This window comes from Uloborus diversus, unplaced genomic scaffold (genome assembly GCF_026930045.1).
Source record: "Uloborus diversus isolate 005 unplaced genomic scaffold, Udiv.v.3.1 scaffold_11, whole genome shotgun sequence".
Classification (NCBI taxonomy): domain Eukaryota; kingdom Metazoa; phylum Arthropoda; class Arachnida; order Araneae; family Uloboridae; genus Uloborus; species Uloborus diversus.
Window position 1 is genome coordinate 10,857,338 of NW_026557765.1, and position 17,181 is coordinate 10,874,518.

Below are 17,181 nucleotides of genomic sequence, written 5' to 3' on the forward strand. Positions count from 1 at the left end.
AAATGCGACTATGTTCAAAATTAAACTAGCCTATTTTAATTTGTAGCATGTTAGTTGCTTAATGCAAAATACAATAAAAAAACATAGAAAATTAAAAAAAATATATTTAACATTTGTATTTGTATTGCAGATATATCTATACTTTAGCGCATTCTTTCGAGGAGAAAACCTTACTTTAAGCGTAAGGAATCCACTTCTGCTCACAGAGCTTTAAGCAATTTCACTGCCAAAAGAAATCCCAAGGTAACTTTAAGCTCTTCAAGAATTCAAGAAACGTTTCTTTGGCATTTCGTTAACGAGATGTAGCGTAAGAGTCTATGAAGGCTGGCAACAACGATTAATTTTGTTAAAATGGGGGTGAGGAAGCATAGGTTTGCTTTGCCAATAATGATATTGGCGTGGTGCCAATATAGGAATTTCACCTCTTTCAATTCAAGCATACATAAACTCGATTAAGGCCTGAAAAAAAATTCATTAAAATGAATATTAAAAATGATAACGCATGTTCGATAAACGCGATCATGGATATGATAAATGCGACTATGTTCAAAATTAAACTAGCCTATTTTAATTTGTAGCATGTTAGTTGCTTAATGCAAAATACAATAAAAAAACATAGAAAATTAAAAAAAAATATATTTAACATTTGTATTTGTATTGCAGATATATCTATACTTTAGCGCATTCTTTCGAGGAGAAAACCTTACTTTAAGCGTAAGGAATCCACTTCTGCTCACAGAGCTTTAAGCAATTTCACTGCCAAAAGAAATCCCAAGGTAACTTTAAGCTCTTCAAGAATTCAAGAAACGTTTCTTTGGCATTTCGTTAACGAGATGTAGCGTAAGAGTCTATGAAGGCTGTCAACAACCTAGAGCTGTGCCATTTTATCGACTTTTGAAGTAAATGGAAATGCTCATGACAGAGTTTTTTACTGGTGATCAAGTTTTGGGAAATGTCTTTAGTTTGCTTTCAGAAAATATAGTTTTTTTTTTTCGAAATCTTTAAAATCATTTTAAGTGCATTTGATTTCTTGCTTTTGATTTTTATAGTTGCTACCAAATAAATGATGCTGGATTTAATGCATAGACGGAAACTCTGGTAACTTTTCAGTTGAAAGGTATTTTTAAGTAATGCAAATTTTTAAAACTAATAGAAATCCAAAATAAAAAAGATAACAGTATAATTGCCGTACAAAACAATACAGTATAATTGCCGTGAAAATTGTTTTAAAGTATCACGTAAAATTGTTTTTCATTGTTAATAGCTACAGACGCTTGTTTATGCAATTCTGTTTTTTTCCCAGACGGGTTGGAGCGGGACTGATTTTGGGGAAAGTACTAATTCAGTACAGTCGGAGTCGAGACTCAAATGTTTAAAAACTCCAAGAGTCGGAATCGGTCATTTTCCTCAACTCTGAAAGAACTTGTGGAGTTGGAGTCGGACTGACTTTAGGGGAAAGGAGTCGAAACCTCTAAAATTTCCGAAGTCAGAATATAGTTAGGGGCTATGGGGGAAGAAACTGCATTTTGTGATAAAATTATGAAACTTAGCATGCTTGTAGACATTGTATAAACAAAAATTTTAGGAAAGGGAGACATTCCGAAATCCCCAACCTAACCCCCCTGGCGGTCATTTTTGGCCCAAAACCAAAAATGGCGATTATTTTTTTAATTTTAGTTAATATAATTTTTTTAATCATTGGTTGTATCATTCCATAGATGATTATTATATTTTTTTACCGTTTAAAGCTCCATTAACTGCCTAATTTCAGAAATAACTTCACAAAAAGTGTTTTTTTAAGAAAAATCAATATCTTTAAATCGTAAATTCGATTAAGTGAATTTTCATCCCCATAGCAGAATTACTGGTTTCTGAATTTTAAGATACATTAAATTAGGGTTATATGAAAACAGGGTTCCAGTTATTTGAACTCTAATTGTCCGAACTGACCAATTATCTGTACATGATGCCCCTCGTTTTTTTGACTGAGCACACATGATCGAAACTATTTCCAATGGGTATAAAAGAATAAGAACTTAAAGGAAAAAGGGAGAAATTAATGTCAAGCCAACATAATTATAATAGAATGAAATTTAAAATTTGAATTCTAAATGTCTTCTTATTATTACTATTGTTGCTGCTGTTAATTCTCCGTTGCCCGATTGATCATCTGTAAGCTTTTTCTCATTTTATTATTATTTTTTTTAGAATGATGTCTCTAAAAACTTCTAATAAAAAAGGTTCACATCAAAGCAATGAAGACACTTTTGACAGAAAAGTTTTTATTACTTGCAAATCCGAGAAAGAAAGCACCATCCCAATGTTCAAATATTGAAGCACCGTATTAAAGCTGGGGCTTTAAATGTTGCTGTTTATTAGATCACAGCTTTGAATCAACTTAAATATCTTTACTGAAAGTTTGAAGGAGTTGATTCTATGTTTTTAACTATCTATACTAAACGATATATATAAACTTTTGTAACTATGCTCGATGGTTACCAGTTTATATAAAAGATATTCTTCTTAAACCCACAAACCTTTTAGACGTACGCAAATACTTCGAAGAAGGAATGTTTGTTGTAAAAAAGATAGTGAACGTGTTTTCTGTAATTGGCTTAAGAAAAACAATGCGGTGGTGAAAATAGACAATCGTGCTAGAGATCTATCAGAGATCCCACTGTATTAAGAAGATGGATGCTGGCTGGAGTCTTGAAATTACGGATTTAATTACACAATTTGAAAAAGTTACCTCTGCTCGTTTAAAGAAACGCTGTTTATTTGCAATGAAGAAATGTTTAGTTTCCAAAGCATGTTTTCAAGAAAGGTCTTGAAGAGTCAGGCCTTGAAGAGAAATAGCCGAACATGGAAATTTAAGTTTAAAAACTTTGAAAAAATTGTTCATATTGGAAACGAATATAGCAATAGACGACGAATATGGGGAGCAACTGATGAAGATTGGGCAAATTAGGAAAATAGCATTGCAACAAATTTATAGAGAAAAGGGTTGTGACTCAAAAGTCACTTTATATTCACGGGAAGAAAAAAAAAAAAAAAAAACCTTGGTCTTTCATTCTTCCAGAAAAATCAGTAAGTCTTCTCTCTTACTGATAAGTTTAAGATCCGATGGAGATTCGTTTTCAAAGTTTTTCAGTATTTGCAATACTGTGAATTTAACCCTAGATAAGTCGCGCTTCGGTGGATTCCCCGCTCGTTGTCAGATATTTCGCTCTATCCCACCACCCCCTTATTCTAATAATGGGGCCCATCTGTGTAGCTGAAGGTCAGACTCTCCCCAGCACACACACTTAGTTCTGAGAATTTTCTTCGGTATTTCAAGGTTGCATAGCTTTTGGAAATGTATGTTGGTCATTTAGACCAATAGGGCGCCATCCTAGTCAGGTGTCATTTTCTCCCCGGCACTTGCTTTCTTCTGCTTTCGTCTCACGGATCTACGGCGGGGAAAAGATCGAAGCGCAAGCACTAGCGTAGCAAAAGGAAACGCGACTTCTCTAGGGTTAAACCTAGATGAATTTCTCGTCTATGAAAATGAAACTCACCCTCCATCGAATTCAAAAAATTGAGCTCTTTGAACGGGAAATAAGTCTAGTCATTAACAACCCTGTTAAATGATTGAAGTAATAATATTCCTATTGAGGAAGACTACTCGAGAGAAGATAAAAACGAGTTCAGAAGGGATGATGAAAAAGAAAATGATGAATGCTAATTTTAAAATATGTACAATGGCGATATATTGTAACTCCATTGTCTATGATGGTTCTTTTATCGTTCACATAAAACAACCTAGGCCCAAAACTTTTTGGTGGAGTATCTGATTTCTTTTGAGGATACAGATTGCAGATGCAAGACATATAAAAAAATTAGGAGAAATATATCATTTAAAAAAAATGGTTTTCTTCCTAAGAACAGGTTCAGTTTCCTCCGGAATGCAAAAAAGAGGACAGAATTGTTTTCCATGATTGCACCATCTATATCATCTTGTTTTGCTCTTAATGATGTGACAGTGATTTTCATTGAATAAGACATCTCGAGCACCATCAAATCACGTGGAAGCTGATTGCGGGATCTTCGTACACGTTTTGGATGCTGCAGAAATAGGAGCGTATGTTTGTAAGATCTGTTGACAACGACGCTGTCATTTTAGGCATGTCATACTTCCATGAGCTGCACTTAGGCAACTTATTTAATTCTTATCAAGATGGAAATCAGTGAGGCAGTATGTCTAAAAATTTAGCCTTAACTTCAACTCATGATTGGGGCTTTACAGTAACTGATGAGAAGCACCTTCTTATTTGTTTGAGTTTGCCCGAAGTTTCAAGTGCTTAAAGCGAATTAACTAAAAAAAAACTGCTATAATATAAAATATAGAGCAAACGTCTCAAACCGTCTAATGAGAAAAACTTGATATTTGTTTTAAAGCTTTTAATTACATAAATTTTTGAGTTCTTTTAAAAAATACCCGTCCCCCACCCTCCCTCTCATTTTGTAAGTGCAAATATGACTTATGAAAGTGCAGAATGTGAATGAAACTTCCAAAAAAAAAAAAAAAATGTAAATTTCATTTTAAATTGTTTAAAGTCTTCTTCTTTTTTTTTTTTTTTTTTTTTTTTTTTTTTTGCCGATAATGAAAATTCATTTCGTTTTAACAAATCAAGGTGTTGTATTCATTCTTAAATAGCTATTCAAGGATTTGTTTCAAGTTTTGAAAAATTACTAGCTTTGATTTTGATTTTTAACTTCTAGATTTAATCTCAGTTTTGTAATTAGTTTTATCAGTAAATTTAAAAACATATGTTCGGATTACTGGATTCTACTGTAAATGAACTGATTTTCTTTAATATAGTGCTTTAAAATGCGTAAAAAAAATATTTCTCAAGCAAACCCTCGAAAAATGTTAAAGACTTTCATTAGTTAAAGTTATGTTTGAAAAAAATCAAAGTTTTTAAAATTATAATTAAAATTAAGAGGTTCAGAGACATTTTGATGACATTTTACGTTTTAGTACGCATAACAGAGCTCCCAAAAGAAGATAGTGGGTATTTTCTTAAAAAATATAAAAGAAACGTAGTGTTGGATTTTTGACCAAAAATGGCCGCCAGGGGGGGGGGTTTGGGGGGCGGGCTTTCGAAATGTCTTTCCTTCTAAAATTTTTGTTAGTACATTGTCTACATGTATATCAAGTTTCATGATTTTATAACAAAATGCAGTTTCCGGCGATATTTTCTACCATAGCCCTTCGACCAATAGGTCATTAACCTTTTATTTCACAGCCCTAGTTTTTACTCTCCATTTAAAGAACCTACTTTCTAAAACTTACACTGCTTTTTTTTCTACTGTATTTTTCAACAAACATTTTCACTCTTTAATCGCTTATTCATAATGTTAACCAATAACACAGGGGAACAGTGATTTTCATGCTGGGGTTTTTGTAATAGATTTCATATAAAATTTAATACCCTTATATAACGTCAATTTTTGCCCAGAAGCTCAAATTTCCAAGATATAACATTTAAATATACATAAAACGGGTTTAAGTTATATCTATAGACCAAATAAAAAACAAAACAGGGATTTTTCATTTCTATTGTATTGTACAAAAAATAAGAGATTGATTATCAAACAGTCCAGTCAGGTTCTTGGACATGGGTCCTTAACTTTTGAGAGCCCAAAAATGACTAAAATTGTAGTAGTCTTACTTAAGAAAACTTTACCTCAATTTTCGTAAGGTTTCTCCTTTCTTTATTTACCTGTTTACGTGTACTTAAGGATGGGATACTATGTCTCCCAACAAATATTTTGAACGAGTGGCAAAACACCTCAACCCCTATGAAATGGTGGTTCCCCATTAATGTTTATATTTATAGGGTTTGACTTCAAACGACAATCCCAAAAAATGTTTATTTCGGGTCACCCACTTATTATACGGACCCTGAAAAATATTGTATACAATGATCCAGCTCATCACATCGCGCGAAGCGAATATATGCAAACCAAGAACTTGCATATTGACCTTAACTTGTTGAAACGTTACAACTAAACTTGTCAAGCTTTTACTGCATCTGGTTAATTTTCCTTTAAGTTACTGGACTGCAGGCTGACAATAGGATAAATATGCCAGAAGCAATCCTTGTTTAAGAATCCTACACTTGCTTTAGAAGTGCGCAAAGTTGAGTTAAAACTGCATATTTTGGGTAAAACAGCAGCACTTATCTAAAAGGGTAGAGCTGCTAGAGAAAAACTAATTTCATATTTCGATTCAGAGCCCCAAACACATCTAAAATCAGTTCTCAAAAAACACAGGACACCAAAGAAAAAACATTTTTTGTTCCCCTTCGCTATTTTTATAGAAAAAGGGTCATGTGGGGGAGGGGGGGCAGATAATTTTTGTTGCTCCTTGACTCCACCTTATTCCAGAATCGTCCATCTTCATGAAGGGAAGATACGTAGAGGGAAATTAACGAACGGATTTCGCAATCTGGTATTGGTTCTAGACCCTGAAACGTCTCATTCGACAGGTTATGCTATAAGTAAGTAGGTGGGTTTTGGTTTTATTTCTTTAAGCAGCTGTTGGTCAGAGATAACAACGCCCCATATAATTAATGAGAGTTGAAAATTTGGCAAAAGTAGGACTGTATTTAAGAATAAAAGGTTGCCATTTTTAATTGTTCATCAACTTAATGGAACTGTTTCTGCAACCTAAACATTTTAGGTTTAAATAATCACATTACGAAAATATACTAGTTTTTTTGAGCAATCACGATTGCTTATTGTCCTCACTTGACCGTCCTTGATGTTGTGGTTCCTTTTTCAGCTTGAACCAGGGGCCTCTGCAGCACCACCACCCACCGTCCTCTGTAGGCGCGGCTCTTTATCCGTTTCTCCTGGTCGGAGGCGTCCATGTCCTACACACACGCACGCGCACACACTCAACTTCATACACATGCACTCACACACGCCTGCGTGCATACACACAGGTCTACGCACACACACAAGCCTACACACTTATAATACATACAACTATGCACACATAACCGCCCAGGAGGAGAGGCAGGCTTGGTGGGATAGGAGTCGTTTCTAGAAACAATAACTCCAATAAGTAGGGTCCAGTCGCAGCTCGTGATTGCGAAAAACAATTTGAATTCAAATTTCAGAATTCAAATTAACTTTCTTTCTTTCTTTTTTTTTTCATATCGCCAAAATATCTTTCAGTTCGAACAAATGCAAGCGTCCTTCCCTACTTTACCTATTTTAAGTAATGAAGTCGTTTTCTAAAATGATTGACAAGGTTCATTTGTTCCCGGTCGGTCGATATATCTTTCATCAAGAAGTAAGACCACATTTTTACAGTACCAGCAGAAATATGAGGGAACAATTTGACAAGCCTACGCTTTAAAGAAGGCAATCGGTGTAGTGATCAATTTCATAATAAGTCCATTTTTTCCGTATCTAACCTGTATAAGTAGCAATTAAAGAAGCATTGTAAGATATGTTTTTGGACGCATTGTTTATTTTCCCTCTTATCCCCATTACCGAAATAGGATGTTTTAACGTCTACCACAATTTTAAGAAAAGTCGCCAAATTGGGCGAGCTTCAGTGAGAAAATGGACATCTTTACGCGTTGCAGATGATTGGTTAGTTCTATTAGGTTTAATAATGCAAGACCATTATAGGCTATACTTTGCAGAGAGATGTTTTGTCACATAAAGACTGAAGGCACGAGGTAACATTTCTCTTCAAATCTTAAAATTTAGCGATATATCTTAAAATTTCTGCGAACGTGAAGCCCTTTTATCTCGATAACGATGAGCCGAAGGTCAATTTTATGCGGGTAAAAACATATCACCATGCTTTTCGTGTACTACGTTTTTTTGTGCACAATTCGTGCAGCTCCCTGAAATACATATGGGTTTTTATTTCCGCTAAAATTCCCCTTAAAAATTTGAAAACAAATATTTAAGGGGATTCGCTTAGTCGCAGCATTTTGTAGATGGACTTCTGCCCACATACACATTGGTAAAAAATTAAGAAATTCAATGCTTGAAACTTGATTAAAATATTCTAATATACATATTTTTTTTATTTATAAGATGTTAGAAATAATACATGAAAGTATTTTTAATAATTCGAGTCTACTTTCCCGTATACCAACATCGACTTTCTAGTATCTAAACAGTATTCTCGAAATTAGCTGAGACTGCAATTAATGTCAAAGATACATTTTTAACATTTTAAACTGATTTCTAGGAGCAAAATAAGCGTCGTTCATAAAAAAGAAATAGATACGCAAAAAATAAAAAAGTAAACAAAAAAGTAGTAACACCTTTCAGATAAAGCAGATATTTTTTATCATTAAAACATATCTTTAATCGCTTTCAAAAAAAAAAAAAGAATAAAAAATAGTAAGATAATCTAAATCATTACTTGAGATCGAAAAAAAAATCATTTGTTATCCCCCCGTTGCCAAAAAGTAATTTCGAAAATAAATAAATATACTTTAAAAATTAATAAAAAAATATTTAAATGTAAATTTAAAGAAGTATTTTTTTACAATTTTTTTTTTGAATCGGACTACTTATTTATTATTTTTTTTTTTAAGGGGATGGGATGCAGACGGACAGACCGACAGACATATTTTCCCCCTTCTCAAGATCCTACTTTCTGAATTTTAATTTTTCCATATTTATTTAATTGTTTTTAATTTTTACTTTGTTTTAGCAATGTTTTTAAGATGTATATTAAGCCTTCTTTCATGTTTTTTCCCCTTTGACTTACTAAGAAAGTAGGATAAAAAAATATTAATTTTTTAAACCAGTCACATTATAATATTTCTGTTGAAATTGAGCCTTTTAAAAGGATCTCGCTTTAAGTGAATTTCTTCAATAGAGGGTTGCATATGAAAAGATCTTGTTATATGTGTAACTCGTCTAGTGAAGATCGATTTTGTGTTACTAAAACACCCTGTTCTGTAAAGGAAACGAAGTATAAGATGCAATATAGAATTACTCTTAAGGAGTACATCAAAACTGTGCAATCATGTAAATCTAATGAACTTTTCCCCTGTTTTTTTATGTTTTACATCATGTTTGTTGGGCCATTCCACGAAAAAGTCAACCCATTGTCCCTCATGTGACGGTTCATATATTTCACTAGCAAATGTACCCAGCGTTGCCTGGGTCAGTAAAAATATTGAGAAACAATTTATTCTTTCCTTTATTTATTTTTGCTGCTTCCCGCGGGTTCATACGAGTTAATAAAACAACAATGTTTTAAAAAACTATTTTAAGTACATCACACTGATATATATAAATAGTAAAAAATTACATACCTTTATCCACATCGATGTTTTATTAGAAAATCGAAAAAAAAAAGAAAACCTTTGATTTGTAAATTAATTTTTAAATGAGCCGGGTAATAAACGCGAAAAATATTCCCGCCCACAGCCGAGTTTGAAACCGAGACCCTTTGGCTGATGGCCCAGCGCTTTATCAATTGAGCTATTCTAGCTACGACAGTTCTAGCTATTGATGCAACAAAAAATGCATCACGATTATTATTGATTTAATACTCACTGCTCCACTCCTGTTAGTCAAAGCGTGATGCTGTATAGTCTATAGCCTTCCTCAATAAATACACTACTCAAACAGAAAGAATTTTTCAATTCGAATCAGTAGTTCCTGAGAGTAGCTCATTCAAACAAACTCTTCAACTTTATATTATTAGTATGGATTCAAAAGTAATAATTTTAAAGTGTATAATGAAATTTTTTGCTTAAGAAATCACACATAAGTTTGTAATTTGTTAAGCAGAAAAACATTTGTTCGTTAATATTTTAAAGTATTATTTTTAATGAAATATAGTAGACGTTACGTGCGAGACAAAATTACCGTTTTCGTGGAATAGTCCTTTTATTTTACAGACCCAATGATATTTTACACTCTTCCAAAGCGACGTAATCCAAATGTTCAAAAAATATTAAACTTTTTCCTATTTTCATCCTGCCCATTTTTTAAATTCGTTTAGCTACTCAAGTAAAAAGTGGTCAAAATCACGAAATGAAAATCGGTTATTTAATGAACAGCTATTTATATTCTAAAACTTTATTAAATACAATATATACAAAGCACATACAATGTGTATACATTTAAAAAACATGATTAATCACAGATAAATTGTCATTCGAATGCTTTTTATAAAGGCCGCAGAATTTTGGCATGTATAAATTGATTATCGAACTAGAAATTTGATCAGTTTTCTGAGCCACCTAATGGTAAAACGGTTTTAAAAATTGATTATATTAATGATTTAAATCATTTAAAATTAATTCCATTTTCTCTGTGTAGTTTCGTTTACAATAGATGCAATGAAATGCATTTGCCACGTCAATAGTTAAAAGAGTTAAAAATTGTATTATTGATTTCTAGTATCATTAGTTATTTTTCGATCATTAGTTACGCTGTTCAGTTGTATCTCAATTTCATTACTCATTTTCTTTTTTAATAAATTTCAAAAATTATGCATAACTAGTTGACATTAAAACGCTTTTCTGGATAAAACAAAGCACAATTTATATAGAAAATACCTAAATCTTGAAATACAATTTGCCTTGTCTGGAACATTATTTTTGGCTTTAACTTTCAATTTAAATAAGAAAGTTGATCTAAAACACAATTCAGATAGATAATAGATAAATCTTGAAATACATTTTGACATGACTGGGACATGATTTTTGGCTACTATTTTTAATGTAAACAAGTAGATCTACATATTTTCTTGGTTTTAATTTCAATGTTTACCAAATTTCAAGAAATAAAATTTCAGATATCAATTAAATTGTCTTATGTGATATCCGATTTGAACTTTGCATGTTTATTGTACAGCAGAAATATTGCTACTCTACAATTATTTAACATATTGATTTCTTAACTTTAATACTTATTATTACTTTCCACAGATGGTTTACTACTTGCAGAACTCATGGTTACGGTTGGCTTTGTGCAAGTAACCAATGCTATAAATGTCCGTCGAATCTCGGAACTGCACATACAATACACGTAAAAGTTCATCGCATAGTTTGAAAGCTCCAAAACATTGGCTATAGCTCTAAATAATTGAAATCCAAAATTAAATTCCTTATCGTCGCTGTTTAAAATCGTTAAAACCGCCGCAGGTGTCATACTGATAAAGAATAAAATCACAATTCCCGCTAGAAGAATAATCAGTCTTTGTTCTTCTCTATACTTCTTGTTTCCATCCCTCTGCTGCTGTGCTGCTGAGTTCACATTGGACATGCTTAGCATTTCACGACGTTTGACCAATGTCTTGCGAAAAGTAACGATGATGGTGGTGTTCAAAATAGCCAATAGCACAACAGGACCTAGACGAACCACTACTTCCTTCAACATCAAGTAAATTTTAAAAACAGTGTGCGTCACAACAGGTATGTTGTCGCAAGCGATGTACTCAGTTTGATTTGCGATCCGAACAGCAACTGGCTTCTTCTGGAAACAAACTGGTATGTACAGTAAAAATGCGCAGATGTATGCAGCTGCTATGGATCGCTTAGCTCTTTCAGTGTTGTGGACTTCTTTGAACCGAGTTGGTAAACATACTGAAAAGTACCGATCTACTGTCAGTGCTACAACCAAGAACACACTGCTAGCCATGAATGCATTTACAAGAGGCATTTCCACGTAGGAATAATACAGTGCAGCTGCGTAAGATCTTGGCTGCATTCCATGGAGTCTGAACATGGAGGACAAACTGACAAGAAGAGACATCAAGTCGGATATGGCTAGCCATGTTAGGTAAACAAATGTTACTCCTTTAAGATTTGGTCTAGTAAGGACAGCTAAATTGATGGCATTTCCAAGAATTCCGAGCGCGATGATCACTGAACTCACGATGCCATAGGCGACGAATTTTAGTCTTTCTACGTGCTCATTGGATGTGGCTTGGTTGAAAGGGACTTGACTTGGTGCAGAAGTAAGATTTAAGAAAAATGATGAGTTGGTTTCTGTTCCAAAGTCAGTGTCAGGCGAGGGGCAATCTCCCATTTCAAATTCTCTAAAAGAAAAGTTAGTATTAGTATGGTGTTAATCATGTAAGTGTTGCATGAAAAAATAATGTAAAGAGTAAACAAATTCGGCGTTTAATGTAGAAGTCTATCAGTTATACTTTTACAGAAAGTAAAAATGTTAAGCATAAAATGGATTGTTAATGTTAGCAGTTTTTAAAAAAAGTATTATTAGTAAATATAGCAATGTATATAAGGTTAAAACTTAATACAAAACGTTTTATGAGGTGTTGACACCCTTGAAGATACATAGAGTAAAACTTATTTAGAAATATTAACTTGAATATTAAGAAGCGAAACTGAAATTGTTTTCAGTAAAATCATATGAAAAAATAATTATTTTGTTAAGTTGAAAAATTTTGTTTCACAACTTAACAGTTTTGTAACATAAATTTCATATCGAAAGACTTAAAATTTATAAAATGAGTTACATTAAATGTTCTTCCAATGGGTTTGAACGTAGTAGTTAGACTGAAACCTTATGTATAGTAAATGCATCTCGTTTTATTGAAACATTATTTGTCTTACGGTTTTTATGAAAATATAACTACAGGTGTACAAACGTGTATGTGCGGTTTATTACCACTAATTTGTAATTAACATATAGGGTAAAGAGGGACGCATGTGAACTTTTTTTTACTTCGTTATTTTGCAAAAAATAATTTGAAATTTATCACAGTAAATATCTCCATGACTAAATATTATTTTCCTTGTATCATGAAATTTCTTGAGATTCGAAAAATATATTTATTTAGTTTGTGTTATTTTTTTGAAGAGTTTTCAATTTTTCACACAAGTCAAAACATACATATGAACGACCTTCTTCCAGTGCGTGAGTTTATTTGATTGATACTATTATTTAGTACAGTCGAGCCCGCTTAATGGAATAAGCAATCTGCCAGGAAAAATTATTCTAATAAGCGGGATATTCCATTATCCGGGATAAAAATAACACACGTCAACGGTGTAGTACATAGGAATTTTATTACATTAAGCGGGATATTCTATTATCCGATATTCCATTAAGCGGGCTCGACAGTAGGTTTAATTGTTTTTTTAAGAGCATTAAATTTCAAACATCTGTGGATTTCTTGACTTCCCTTCGTCGATACGTATATTTGCGTAATGATTCAAAATTATTTCTTTGAAACAAAACTCGAAGTTCTTTCTGATATCTGATTTTCTAAAAATTATAATTTTGCATAACATTTTGCACATAATTTTGCATAAATATTTGCACCGTTCGCATTGCATAATTTTTCTAATTTAAAACTTTTATATACACTTCAATCATAAAATACTACTTTTGAATCGAAATATTTTAAAACTTCTGCGATAGTACGTGAAGCAAATATCAAATATCTATGCAGCAGGAAAAGCTCGTAGTTTTAATATTGAATTAAAAACGGAAAAACTTGCTTACTTTCAAAAAAAAATAAATAAATAAATAAATAAATAAATGAATAAATAAATAAAATAAAATAAAAAAATAATGTAAAATTCAAACCTACAAACCTACATAAATTAATTTTAGAGCGTTTTCTACTAGCAACAGTATAGAACTAGAACTTCTAATTTATCTAAACGTTTAATTTTAAATAATAAATAAGATCCAACGTTGGGATCATTTCTCCGAAATAAATTACCAAATAGATCAATAAATAGAAAATAAAATGCTCTCTTAAGTACTAATAATAATAAAGAAAACTATAGAAATAAACAGGATCATTAAAAACTAGCTCTGTCCATAAGAAAAAAGAAAACAATAACATTCATCGTCCAGAGAATGTGTTTCATTGGCTATGCCCCATAGGATCATATGGCTATCTACCTACCAATTAACTGACGAGAAAATTTTGTGAAAATTGCCACGCTTCTTACAAGTGACAGCAATAAGTAAATCTGGATTAGCTAAAAAGTTAAGGGTAAACGTACCGCTATGTCATACTTTCCGAAGTAAACTTTTAGATTATAAAGAAAAGAATTAAAACATCATAGGAAAAAGAATTGCATTCTTCTTATAAACGGAAAGCGAATTAATCGTATTAAATGCATAAATTGGCAAGAAAACATAAGTACATCGAAAAAGTTACTACTTAAAATACTTCAGACCTACAAATGTGTGATTGAAAATATCTGGTGCAATATAGACATTTTTAATCCTCATTGTAGATAAAAATCTTTTCTTAAGCAAATTTGCCTTAAGGGTGAGGGATTTATATTTAACTTACATTTCGACATAGGTGCTAATTTTTAGAGGTTAACTCTTTAAAATTGAAGGTAAAAATATTCCTATCAAAAATTATAATATGGGAATGAGGTGTCCTCGCCGAGATCTTTCCAACAAAAAATATTTTCTTCAAATCGGGCAATAAAAAAGTTATTTGGAGGAGGGAGGGGGGCAGATCGACACACGTTTTCTGCCCCTCAAAACCCTACTTTCCAATTTTTATTTTGATATTTATTAAATTACTAGCTGCGTTGCCCGGCTTTGTACGGTCTAACTAGAAAATAAAAGCTATGTCAAGTGACACGTGTTCAACAATTAGGTTTAAATGATCGAGAAAAAAAATGTGAAGTTTCCCGTCTAAAAAAAAAATCATCATTTTGAAGAATTTTGTTAAATACGTAAACTGCCTGACCTCCCACCACACAAGAAACAATTGGTTATGTGCATGTTAGTCCAAAATACCTTTTCGCAAAAAGAAATTGCCAGAAAACTTAGCATTTCTAGAAAAACTATCAGCTCAATCAATGGTTCGGTCAACGAAAATATACCAGTTGTTCTAAAGAGACTGGACAAATGTAGCAGAACATGCAAAAGTTCTCCAAGAATGGAAACAAAACTTATTCGGATGGTCAAGGTCAACAGATTAACAACTAGTGAAGACCTTGTTGACAGTCTGAAGCAAGGTGTTGTTGGCACAGTGTGGAGGTGGACCCAAGATTTGTTCATCGAACAAATCATCTCCAATAGGATGCCTGCTTGAAGGTCACGCAGGAAGACTAAAATTGCTCCAGCTATGGCAAAGAAAAGGATTAATTGGGCCAAATATGTTCAAGAGATGTTCTAGAGACCTCTGAATCATTTTCTTTACCATAGCTGAGATGATTTTTATCTTTCTGCGTGGTCTTCAAGCAGGCATCGAATTGGCGATGAGTCGTTTTCGGAACAATGGTGGGTCCACCTCCGCACCATGGTGCTTCAGACTGTTGGCAAGGCCTTTATACTAGTTGCTCTGCTGTTGGCCTTGACCATTCGAATAAGTTTTCTTTCCATCCTTGGAGTCATTTTTTGTTTTCTGCCATTCTGCCACATTTTCCCAGCCTCTTTGAGACAACTAGTATGTTTTCTTTGACCTAAATATTGATTCCGCTGACAGTTTTTTAGAAATGCTGCGTTTTTTCTCAAATTCTCTTTGTGAAAAGGTATTTTGGTCTATTATAACACATAACCAATGGTTCCTTGCGTGGTGAGAGGTCAGGCGGCTTACATATTTCAGAAAATTCATCAAATATCGATGTTCGAAGCGAAAAACGTGAAATCGAACACTAAAACTGTTCCCTGAAACCAGTGTGCAACACAAAATCACTTAAACACTTGTTATTTTGTTGGTCCTAGTGCAAAAACACACGAAAAAGTACTTCACACCAAGCTAGTGAAACAGTTTTGGAAAAAACAACAGAACATAATGGCAGGTGTATCACATAATACTCGGTGTAGCCAGGGATGGGAAACTCAAGTACAACGTGAAATTTTGCGAAGAAATAATGTATAGTACTTTGACTTCTCTGGAAAAAACATAATCAGGCTTTTAAAAAGGATATGGAGTTTGTTTTTAAACCGGAATATTCGATTTTCCTGTTTTTCGCTCCTTAAGTCTAATAAATTTTACACCTCTGTATGTACACGCATTGTCTCAATATCTACTTTCGTTTGATAACTTGCACACTTGTTCCTGCTGTTTAGATTCTAATAATTTAATAAACTGCATCTTTTACACATCCCTTCCCGGTGAAACATTTGCTTATTCTTATTTGGTTTTGCGCTTTTTATCTTTTCCAAAACATTCTCTCACTGAGACGGATTTTATAGAATGAATGCTCGGACTAGCTCAGATAGTGTTTTAATGGATTCCCCCGAGCAGTACAGTTCCAAAAAACATACATTTAAAACACAAAAGGGTGATTTTAATTCTGGTGGTGCAAGATGCACGTCACTGGCCGGCAGCCATCCTCAACTACGACTGCACTATTCTACTCCGTCCTCCATTTTACGTGGTGATCTGGTAAAGTTCATGGATAGAGTCAATTGTTCTGTTACAATTTCGACAACATGTATTTCTTCTAATTAGGTGTTTTTAAGACGCCTTCAATCGTATTTTACCCATAGAAATACGATTCTAAAACTAGTCAAACAATTTTCATACTTTTTATTGAAAAAAAAGGCATTTCGAAATTATTTCATTAAATAGTTTTGGTATTCTTTAAAATAAAAAAAGTTACTTTTTAAATCCTAAAAATTAACATTTCATTTAAATTTTCCTTTTATTCCATCATTGATTTTATCTTTAAAGAAGCTATTTCTGGTGGAAATGGTTTTGTTAGCTTTTATATACAGGGTTAGCATAAAAAAAGCCCCGGTTTTGAAAATTTATATTTCATAAACTATTGTACTTACCACTATAAATGATACATAAAAATAAACTGTCCATTTTTTTTTTTTTTAACTTCCGCTGCCAGAAATTCCTTCAGGAAGGGTTTTTTTAGTCACAAAAATCCTTACACGTTTATAACTACTGTGTGGCGTACGGATCACCATGACTTTGATGATGATTGTCCTGGTCGGATTTGAACTACCGGACCTTTGTGACGCTAACGCAGTGCTTTACCCACTGAACCAAAAGGACCTCAAGGTTCGGGGGCAAAGTTAGGTTATGTGTTCTCTGAAGTACGCCACATTACTCCCCCTATCAAATGATGAAGCAGAGAAGCGAAAGAGCTATTCAATTTATTAACAGATGCGAGTTGCTGACAAGGGCTTTTTGGCTGTAGTTGTGCTGTTGCAATTTTATGAGCAATCCGTAGT

At 33.0% G+C, this 17,181-nt stretch overlaps 1 protein-coding gene across 1 annotated transcript; it reads right to left on the bottom strand.

The window, feature by feature from the left end:
• Positions 1–10,275: 10,275 nt before the first annotated feature.
• On the bottom strand, positions 10,276–12,072 carry LOC129232181 (probable G-protein coupled receptor AH9.1). Its single transcript, XM_054866420.1, has one exon. It carries the CDS (start codon positions 12,070–12,072, stop codon positions 10,945–10,947), a length of 1,128 nt encoding a protein of 375 aa, XP_054722395.1. The 3' UTR covers positions 10,276–10,944.
• Positions 12,073–17,181: the final 5,109 nt, after the last annotated feature.

What these genes read in the sequence shown, in the direction of transcription:
- LOC129232181 (XM_054866420.1), bottom strand. Translation starts at nt 12,072, where the DNA reads ATGGGAGATTGCCCCTCGCCTGACACTGACTTTGGAACAGAAACCAAC.